The 10,962-nt window shown below is 39.2% G+C and overlaps 1 protein-coding gene across 4 annotated transcripts in view; it reads right to left on the reverse strand.

Annotated features, from left to right (window-relative positions):
- Positions 1 to 7: 7 nt before the first annotated feature.
- The window catches only part of cbfb (core-binding factor subunit beta), a 30,843-nt gene continuing 19,888 nt past the window's right edge, over positions 8 to 10,962 (reverse strand). Inside the window, exons 5-7 of one of the 4 annotated variants that reach the window (XM_068722875.1) lie at positions 10,865 to 10,960; positions 9,297 to 9,358; positions 8 to 4,177 (exon numbers count right to left, since the gene is read on the reverse strand). In XM_068722875.1, the coding sequence (XP_068578976.1) occupies positions 9,329 to 9,358; positions 10,865 to 10,960 (126 nt within the window). In that variant the 3' untranslated portion in view covers positions 8 to 4,177; positions 9,297 to 9,328. Of the gene's footprint in view, positions 4,183 to 9,296; positions 9,359 to 10,864; positions 10,961 to 10,962 lie in introns of all 4 variants that reach the window. The other 3 variants (XM_068722874.1, XM_068722872.1, XM_068722873.1) reach the window with 3 other exon arrangements.

Consider the following 10,962-nt stretch of genomic DNA (forward strand, 5'->3'; position numbering starts at 1 on the left):
AAAAAAATGCAAGAATTCATACATGTTTATTATGAAAAACTTACAACATTTTGAAGTGAATATCTCATATTTCTGATTCCTCCAAGAGGACAAGCTCAACCCTAAACAGAGAGAAAGGCAGACCGCACACACAGGAAGGAGAAACTTACAGGGAGTGTGTACAAGTTCTTCTTTGGATCTCTAAATAAAACAAAAGTATAAATAACTTAAACAAACAAGAAGAAAAACAGAAAGACAGAAAGGAAATGGTTGTGGTTTGTGTTTTTTGCCTTAATGCCTGCATTAAGAAAATTGAGGGATGGAGTATTAACTAATATGTCTACATGGGTAACCGCCTAAATAATGGTAAAATGATATTGGGTGGGTGATAAACTGTGGTCATATACAACCCAGAACTTTTGTCTTTTAAAATCAATCCCTCACTAATGTTTCTTAACCTGAGCACACAGTTTAAATCCATAAGGATACAGTTGAACTACACAACATGGCAGACTTCATCAGACCAGATTTATCAGGAAAGCAAGCTTGATTGGCCATTCTAGCTCTAGCTGTAGTACAGAAATAACCGATTAATTCATGACTTACAGAATTCCAAAAACATAGTGAGTCTCCCTAACCGTACTGTCTCTGACTGTCCACCTGCATCCCACCTCTCATTGTACTGGTTCATTACCAATGCTCTGTCAGCTCCCCGATTCCCTGTCAGAATCAAAGATACCGAGAACTTTCTGAGAACTTTTTAAACGATGAATTCAAGTGAAGAGTTACTGAGACGGTGTGTCACGGAAACATAACAGCCACTGTACATGTAAATCTATGACAGCTTGCACCACTTGTTCTAATGCCTTCCTCTGTCCCTCCATTCACATCACCTCTTCATTCAAAGTCTTTAATGCCACGTCACTGCTGTGTCGACTCTGCTGGACTTTTCCACACAACGCTATCAAACTCAGCCGAGACACAAAAATCCACCGCTTATCACGCTGAACGTGCCCCAGGACAGAAAGTATAGTTTTCCACATTCCTTGACTAATTTAGCACCGAGTCACAAGGCCAGCTGTCTTTACAGGATCGGTATGCTCTGAGAAAAATTAAAGCGTTCAAGTTTTTCTCCCCAGTCTCCCAAATGTCTGTGGGGAAAAATAAATAACTAATGCTGCCAATGAGAAAATGAATTCTTCAAACTTAGGTTGTCTGAATGAAGTCCTCCTATTCAAGATGAAAATCCTGCTTTGTTTTTCATTGTGACGATTTGACCTGGTGTGTTTTTGTTAGTGAGGTAATGGAAAACTTGACATATTTGTTACCACTTAAACCGTTCCTTTTAGTTCTTTTGCTTGAGGTCTTTTAAAAGGATATTACCTTTCTGTAGCCACGGTTGGGCTGCGGCATCATCAAGTCTATCATGGTCAATTCACTTTTTTATTTTAATTTCAGCTATTATATATTTCTTTACTGTAAAACTCATTGTAAAATGTTTACTCTCTTATCAATCGAAAGTTTTCTCAGCTCATGTAAAGCTCATCAAAATGCTTAATAAGCCAAACTGAGAGAAAAGAAAAGCATGAATAAGAAAAGATTTGTCTTATAATAATTGTAATGCAACAGTTGAGTTCAATAAACGTAAATCACACTGGAAAATGAAATGAGCCTCTAGTTGCACAATATAAAAATAAAAGGGTTTGAGTCAATCCACATTCAATGTGTTTACCCCAGGAAGTGGATTTCCTTAAAAAAAAAAAAAAAAAAAACAGACCATAAAAAAATTCATATATGAACACGTGAAACAATGAAAAACTAAAGCAACAAAAGTCCTCAAAAGTCCTAAATTTCTGGAGACGTTTTGCAATTTTCAACTCAGCTTTACATAAAATAGCCTACCGCTGCTACTACTAGTCCATAACAAAGCTGAAAGATGAACAAAAATGAATACATACAGATAAGTAATATAAAAAGTAAACATCATGACTTTCACACAAACAAAATGATAAGATAAAAAACATACCGTTTCATAGTGCTGTAACAGGACAGGGAATAGTATCTCGAGTGTATTTAGGCTTTAACAGTCCTTCAATGATGAAGGACATCTGGGTGATTGATTGATCAATAGATGGATTCTAACTACATTAGATTGGTACCAGAGACTGTACAATCTATGACCTGGCCAACAAATTGATGATAGAATCTCCTTACCAGGTTGATTTCAATCCAATTTTTCTATACAGAAGTGACAGAAGTAATATGGGACACCTGCGACTGATGTGTCTTATTTATTTTCTGATTTGATTAATTGCATAGTATAAACCACGTATCTCCAAAAAGTCAACTTTTCATGAGCTAAGGAAAAAGCTGTTTTTTGTTTTGCAACAATTCATTTTTAATTCAGAAAATCCAACTGTTTATTTAGCTTATGAAGTAGGAAATGTTTTTTAACCCATAAACGAACACTTAAATCCTTCAGTTTTTCTGAAAAAATAAAAAAAAGAAATCACAAAATTTGGAGATACATGGTTTTCACTGGACGGCAATTTGATGGTATGATGACTCTGTTGCACTGAAAAAGTAATACACTTCATTCTAAAGGAAATTAAGTATCACCAATTTCATGCACACGGTTGGGGTTCATTCTTGTCTGACATTCACACCAGATCACAAGTCCACCTGGGTGACATATCCCGGTTAAACAAAAACAAAAAAGAAGCATTTTGTCGAGCATGCTACTGTTTGGGTCCACGTCAAGAGCATGCCTAAATTTGGCTGCACAATGACATAGCCTTGGATCACCCAGTTATTCCTTCCCAAAGCGCTGTAAAGAGAGTGCTCTGTTGTACATAGGCTGCAGATAGGGAACAATGGAGAACGTAGGCCTGTTTGGTTTCATGCATATAAAGAAAATCCAAGTGGAGAACCAGTCTGATTGTATCACATAGTGCAAAACCCCTCAGAGGACTAAGGATGTTTGAATTGACCCATACATCCACCCACCCCACAAAAACACCCAATCATTTTCTGATTGCTTCCAGAGGCAAAGATAGCAGAGTTTGTAGAAGGTTTTTTTGTTAACCGTCCTGCTTCCAGGTCGTTGCTACAGAATCCGTGATTCTACAGTCACGGGCATCTCACCATAGTGATGTTTCAAACACATCATGAATATTATAGCACAGTAAACACTTCTTAACCATAAAACCTGGTATAATTCTCTCTGGATGCCCTCCTCCAACCTGCCCACATGAATGTGATTCAGTTTACCTTCTCATCCCCCTCCCCTCCCTTTTCCAGCAGGTGAACTTTGGTCTAAGAAAAAACAGCAGGTTTCAGGAAGTGTGCTCGGTATAGTTGGGGTTAACAAGGGCATGCTCACAAATGTGAAGTGTTGCACAGCACTGAACAATGCAGACACAATGCTTTTCCTTTTCCGCCCCTCAAACTGTCAACACGTCACCTTTGTTGCATGCGCTTCTGGTAATCCTGACCAACAAGCCCTGACCGTGACCCTGAGCCAAACAAATCTCTCTTTTCTCTGCCCCCTCCTTCTGTCTTTCCTCCAACACCCGCTGACAACCCCTCTCCCTCTACTTTCAACATCTTGTATCCATAGAAAATATACTTTTGGTATTTGAATCTAGCCCTATCAATTCATTTCAGACCTGGACAAAAAATATAGAAGTCTTTGACTGATTTGATCTCTGCTTTATATATCTGAAACACTCATTTGACTCAAGAAACAACTTCAACTCTGGATGTGTCACATTTGCAAAATAATGCTAATTCTACTGCTCACGTTCCTTCCTCTGTATTTAAATGTATTCAACTACTGTTTGCCCAGGTCTGTTATGTCCGTATTCCTGTTAATCCCTCTATTTTAGAGCTCGATTCACTTTCAATTCAATCAATTCAGGAAGTTTATTTTCTTCTACATTTAAATATGTCCAAAATCTTTGGCGACTGAAAACAATCATATCAAACCTGTTAGGAAATAATAGTGAACAATTGGTCAACAATTGCAGTTTCAGTTGACTTTTTATCAATTGACTGTATTGAAAGTGAATGGACAGCCAGCCCTGTTTTTCTCTTATTCCTCTTTTCACTACTTCCTCATCCACTTCCTCCTCAGCGCATCTTGTGTTCCACGTCAGCGTTGGCCATGTTTGAGCCAGGGCTGGGGTCCTGCTGTCGTCTGGACTGGGGAGAGAGAGGGATTGAAGGATGAAAGAAGGGGGAGAAGAGAGGGGAGGAAAGGAGAGAGAGAGCGATGAGGAGAGAAGACAGGAAGAGGGACATGTGAAAGATAGCGAGAAAGGGATCAGAGACAAAGAGACAATAAATTAAGTACAATTAACAGGTGTAAAGACGTATGGTAACACTTTACTATCTATAGGTATAGACACATAATCATAAATGATTACAACTATATTTTACTGTGTTATGAAGTATCAACTGTTTAATCCCCAGTTATGAATCCTTTAAAGGAGCAGTTAAATTGTTGACAAAATAAACACGCAAAATTGGCCATTTATCTTCCTACCACAACTCTATAGTGTGTTATAAACCAATTATATGTGGTTCATTAACTGCTCATAAATGATATAGGTGAGTACAAATAAAATGCTAGCTCCAAGGTTATGAAAGGTAACCGACAAGGACCCAAATGTGAGAACAACTAAATGAATCTACAACTATTAACAAAATAAAAGTTGCAGTTCCACAAACTGTCCCTAGAGGAGGCCAGAGAACTTTATGACGACATGGCTCAGCGCTGCTGTTTATACACTTTACTGATATTTTAGTCAAGGTGGCTGGCAGACGGACAGGCAGACGGACAGATAAACCGGCAGACACAGATAAACACACACACACACACACACACACACACACCAAGTGGATCATTAGGTCATCATTAGGAGTCATCAGTATGACAAGACTTTTAAATATATTTCATGACTGGGTGTGTTTGTGAGCCCGTGGCATGACCTGCTCCTGATGTAAAAAAAAAAAAAAAAATACTTGTGGTTAGATGTTTACACTTCAGTGATAGCTGAGGGGAATAGAGAGGGGGGAGGAAGGAGAGGGAGGTGATAAAGTGTGTGGAGAGGTGAGGCAGAGAGCAGAGCAGACAGAAATGCAGACAGAGATAGTAAAGGGGTCGCTTAGTTCAACTGGAATGTAGTTTGTGTCATCTCAATGACTCACCATAATAGCAACATACACACACACACACACACACACACACACACACACACACACACATACAGTATGTCATACTACCATTTTGACTTCTAACAGCCAGACTGACTCCAGTCTCCTCTGGGAAGCTTTCTGTTGCTTTACTAAAACTGCTGCTATCAGATAAATATAATTAGGACTTGAGGTGGATCCACAATGAACTGGACTCTTAATTGTTCAATTGACATTGAATTGAATTTGGGATCTTGCAGAATTGCCAAATTCATTTCAATATGAGCTCTATGTGTGGGTAACTGAGTTTTGTTATGTATTATTTTACCAAATGGTTTACATGGTATGATGCAGTGGTTCCCAAAAGTGTGCTCCCATGTCCCAGTTTGGAAGTTGAAAAGAAGAAAATCAAACAAACAAAAAGCATCAACGCACTCTTTTTTCCTTCATTGTTCCCAAATGAATCTGATTCATATTACAGCAGATATTTGGACTTGTCATAGCAGGGGAAACACAAGTGGAACAAATAACATTAACAGTCCGCTCCAGCAGTTATTGCAATGGCCTGCAACAGTTAATCACGTGACTTGTTACACCTGTGTTTGAAATGTCAAAATGCCTGCTGTGAGAAAGGCACATTCAACTTATGTTTCACTTCACGTTTGTTCATTATGAGCTGCATTAGCTAAGCGGAAACTAGAGTGTATAAATCAAAGTCACCTAAACACTTGGTTATTATTTACAATCCACCACATCAGTTACATGTCACTTTAACTGTTTGGAGTGATTTAAGATACATTTAGATGATGGACAAATTCTACAAAAGCCAGCCTGTAGAGATGTGAATATGAACACTGTGGAACAAACACAATATCCACCATTCTCACTGTTGCTGCTGCATCATGGCTGTCGTGTAGTGTTTGTAGAAGGGAGTGGCCTTTGCTAATCATAAGGGCAGGAGAGCTTTCTGTATTGATCTACACACAGATGGAAGCCTGCTGGGCCACTATAGGCTGCTTAACCACAACTCAATACTGGAGAAGAGTGTGTGTTTGTGTGTGAAGTGACGAACTTAGAGATTTGCTATATCTGCGAGATTGTGCACATGTGACTGTACAGTATCTGAATGTGTGTGTGTGTGTAAGTCAAAGCAGGGGGTCGGATGGCGATCAATACTAATGATATATTAATGCTTTCAGTGCCAGCCCATCATTCACCACCAAATCTCATTCTGCTGAGCACTTGGAGAAGTGTGTGTGTGTGTGTGTGTGTGTGTGTGTGTGTGTGTGTGTGTGTGTGTGGTTCAAAGGCACACTTCTTCCAGATCAATCCCTTCCTCATCCATCATCCTGTCAGGTACCTTCTGACCTTGAATGACTGGAATTTCACTTCTTTTGGATGAAAAATGTTGTATCTGCCAAAACGACGAGGCTTCAGGGATTGAAGGGGAAGCAGCTTCATAGTTTGTGAACACCCAGTGAGCAAAAAGGCTTCCCTGTTGTTCTGCTGAGCTTTACTGTAATAAAACGTACGCGAGCCAAACAGATTCAAAGTTTGAGAGGCAACTTTCCCCAACAGCATTATTTTAAGTCTAATCTTGAATATATAGCAAGTCATCGCTGATAAACTTAAAAATCATTCTTTTTCTGACTTTCAGGAGATGTTTTATGGTTTAACTTATGTCTTATACATGTTTCTCAGATTGAGATTGTGTCTTGAAAATGCTACATGTTTTAGATGGTGAAAACCATTTGTGTTGACTTCTTATATCATACATATGCCACCTTGTATACCCTCCAGATACGCAACTTATACTGAAATTGTATTTTTCAAAAATGTCGTTATTCATGCACAATGCAAGCATGAAAAATGCATGACTAAACTACAGTATAACTGTATGCCAGCCCCTTTATCCCAAGCCTTGCCTTACTCTCTCTCTCTCTCTCTCTCTCTCTCTCTCTCTGCTGCCCTCTTTCACACACTGTTCGTTGTGCTGCGCTTCTGCATTTCTGCTCCTCTGCCTGATCATCTATTATTGATTTATAACAGACAAAATCAAAATGTATGTTTTACAAATATAGACAGTAAATATAGGGGGAATAATTTCATTAGACTTTACAAAAAGAACACACATTTAGTGACTTCTGTCTTTGTTTTTCTATGTGACAGACAGAAGAAGTACACTACAGATGGATACATAAATCAGCAGCTAACTAGAGACAAAGAGAGACAGAGGGAGAGGTGGAGTTCAGACCACAGTAATGCAGAGGCTGAATCTGTGCAGCTATTCAGTCACACCCAGAGAAATAGCTTGGAGCTGCAAGATCCCACAGTGACTGCTGTTTCTAACAATCTTAACTCATATGCACATTGTGGTATGAAACAAATTTTGCAACAGCAGAAGAATATTAACTCAATCTAAATTATCCATTACTCCAAGATTAGACTTTTCACCCACTATTCTTTCTCTGCACCCTACACACACTCTAGAGAAGTCATTACTGCACTGCACATCACAAAATAACAAGAAAGGAATAACAAGAACGAAAGTCTTCAAAGCATATAGAGCTACAATCACCGCCTTGTGTTGTATGTCTCCAGTCATGTTGCAATTTACTTCCTTATCTGGCCGAAATGTCATCACTTCATAATTTTATCCTAAAAGACATTTGTGCGTGATTGTTACTATTAGCTGATAAAGTATTTGAAGTTAAAACGTGTTTTGTGATGTCACACCGACCACCAAAATCTAGTCAGTTTATTTTTGTCTAGGTGGACGTTTGCTATAAATTTGAAGAAATTCCCTCTACACGTTTACTGATAATGGGACGAAAATATAATGCAGACATAACACGTTTAGTACATTGTAAAATGTATGGCATAAGAAACACTTCTTTAGAGCCACAAGTTGGTCCACAAATTTGGTCAAAGAAGTGCGTCTTCTTTGGTGTTTTGATTGTGTGTGTTCATCAGAAAGGTCAGGGAGGGAACTGCATGCAAAGGAATGTGTTTGATAAAAAGAGCACATGGTGGAAGAGACAAAAACAAAATGTTTGAGGGCCACAGAGAAATTGCACCGACATGCAGCTCCAACAACATAAAAATGCACTTGTGTTAAATTGCTTTGTAAATTTAGAAAAAGAAAAAGCGGCACACACTAAAACAGTATCCATGTTTTTCTGCTCGTTCCTATTTGCTCTTAGCCACCATATCAATTTGTTCTTTTAAAGGATTAGTTAGACGTTCTGAGAAATGTCCAGTTGGATGAGAAAATTGACACCCTGCTCATATTTATACATTAAGTATTAAAACTACAATCAGCAGCTTGTTCACTTAGTTTTGCATAAAAAAAACGGAAGCACAAAACAACTTGAAGCAGGGGGAAACAGCCTGCAACCAGAATGTAACGAAAGTGAGACAAAGTCTCTATTTTCCTACTTAATGATTATCAGTGCCAAATCGAATGCCTTTCATTTCACAGTGTGGTTTTTTTAGGGGATAGCGATGGTATTTGTATTGATTCAGCAGGAGACACAGGTTTTCTTTTTCCCCCAGAGCCTCAGGGAGGAAACACGAGATCAGTCAGACGAAAGATGACCTTCAATAAATGCCCCTCTGTCTTTTCTTTCCCGTCTTGCTGTCTGTCCCCCCCTTCTCCTTTCTAACCCCTCAGTTCTCTTCATGTGCTGAGTTCCTGCCTTTCCTTTCTCTCTAATTTGTGCCGGGCCATATGCTCCAAAGCTGTGGTAGGTCTTGCTGATGATGATGATGATGATGATGATGTGTGTGTGTGTGTGTGTGTGTGTGTGTGTGTGTGTGTGTGTCTGTCTCTCCCGCCACACAAGCATGAAAAAAAGCAGGATCAGATATCATAGTCATAAAATTCGTAAGAGCATGCATATTCATGAACAACAGACACACGAACAACACACACACACACACACACGTAAAAATAAAAAGCAGATGCTGGTGGTCACACACAGAAAATAACTGACAAACACAGGAATGCACATACGTATATATCAAACATTTGGACACACACAACCACACACACATGAACACACACAGGGTGGTTTAGTGCATGACAGTGTGATAGATGGTGAGAAATGAAGGACACAGACCCTGTTCTTTTCTGCTGGCTGTCTGTGTGTCATCAGTCCCAGATTTTAGAAACCACAGGGTCCTAAAAAATAAACAATTTGGGGTTCATTCGTAACTTCGTCAACTTAGGAAGGGTTGATCTCCCCAAAGCCTTGCTGGGAAAGTGAGTTTGTCTCAAGTTTAAGACGGTCACAACATTCAAACTGACAGTGTATAAATGTGTGAATCTGACATGTGCATGATGATAATTCAATGAACAATACTCAATTGATCAGATCTCGCAACAATTTACATTTTTGAAATTTGTATTTTTAAAATTGGCTATATCATTACGGATTTGTTTTTCCTGTGATCTGTTGCACAAAGTAAATCAACTACTTTCCCTTCAGAGGCTTTTGGGATACCTGACCAAACTGAATCAGTCATTCAATAGTTCAATAATATCAAATCAATTATCAGATTAGATTTATTGTCAAACTGATCATGCACTAAACCTATCATTCAAACTGTAAAAAAAATAATTTCAATAAAAATATGTAAAAGCACACAACCACACGTCACACAACCCGAAGCCACCCCAAGCGCTAAGCAAAGAAAACCCGACTGGAAATTTGACTCAGTGTCTTTGTCTTCACTAAACACAGCCGTCAATATAGACTAGAAATACCGTATTATGGCAAATATAGAACAAATTAAGGGCACTTTTGCTGAAAGCATCAAACAAAATAATTATCTATAAGTTTCCTGTTACTCTTAATTTTCCCTTGACATTCATCATTGTAGAGTGCCACATTATTTTCTGAATGTTTGCAAGCAAGACAGTATACAATTGTACTGTTAGCAAGCTAAATGTAGCTTGCTTTAGAGTCATGAAGTTGTGAATCAAATTTCCAGTTGGGTCTAGCCTAGCAAAGCCAGCCCGCAAATTTGAAATTTCACTTTGCTCATTTCAAATCAGCTGCACTAGTAGATAACTAACAGCTTCACTACGACCTCAACATGAGCCCTTTCTACACGTGGCCGGATAAAATCAGTTCCTGAATGAATTGAATTTGACTTCTTATTTACGGTGGTTACTTCACAATGTAACTTAATAGCAGCTGGAATTCTTGGTTTTGATGAGCTCTGGATGATGCAGATGTGTACTCAGGGTGTAGCCACTGAATCATCACTGTTGGGTGTGCTTACAGGTGCAATGGTGCACACCCAACAATGATGATGCTTGTGGTGAGAGGTGCAACAGACTTGAAGTGAAACAATGCATTTCAGTATGGTATTAAGTTACTCTTAATGGTTGGTGAGAGTCAGGAAGGTGGAAAGTCCCAATATCGTTTGTCTGTGAACTGTGGTTCACAGTTATAACTCATAGTCCACAGATTGTTGTGAACGAATGACACAACATGTTTATCCAGACTAGAATCTGGATCTGACAGTTAGGCTGGCTTTGCACGGCTAAGTTGGTCTCAAGAGGAAGCAGATTTGTCCAGTTACAGTTCGAGATGCACTGTCCAGTAACAGCCCACTTCTCTTTGAGATGGCAGCCCAACGACGGTCCTCTATAAACTCCACCTTCACAGGGCCCTCTCACCTCTAGATCCTCTCTGTGTGATCGGTCTCTGTCTTCAAAGTCTCGGGTTCTGCGTCGAGCCTCTTCAAACGCTGCCTGGGCCAAAGCGTCCTCCTGCT

The sequence above is a fragment of the Cebidichthys violaceus genome, unplaced genomic scaffold, assembly GCF_023349555.1.
Source record: "Cebidichthys violaceus isolate CVI_PGR_0920_01 unplaced genomic scaffold, fCebVio1.0.p SCAF_3, whole genome shotgun sequence".
NCBI lineage: Eukaryota > Metazoa > Chordata > Actinopteri > Perciformes > Stichaeidae > Cebidichthys > Cebidichthys violaceus.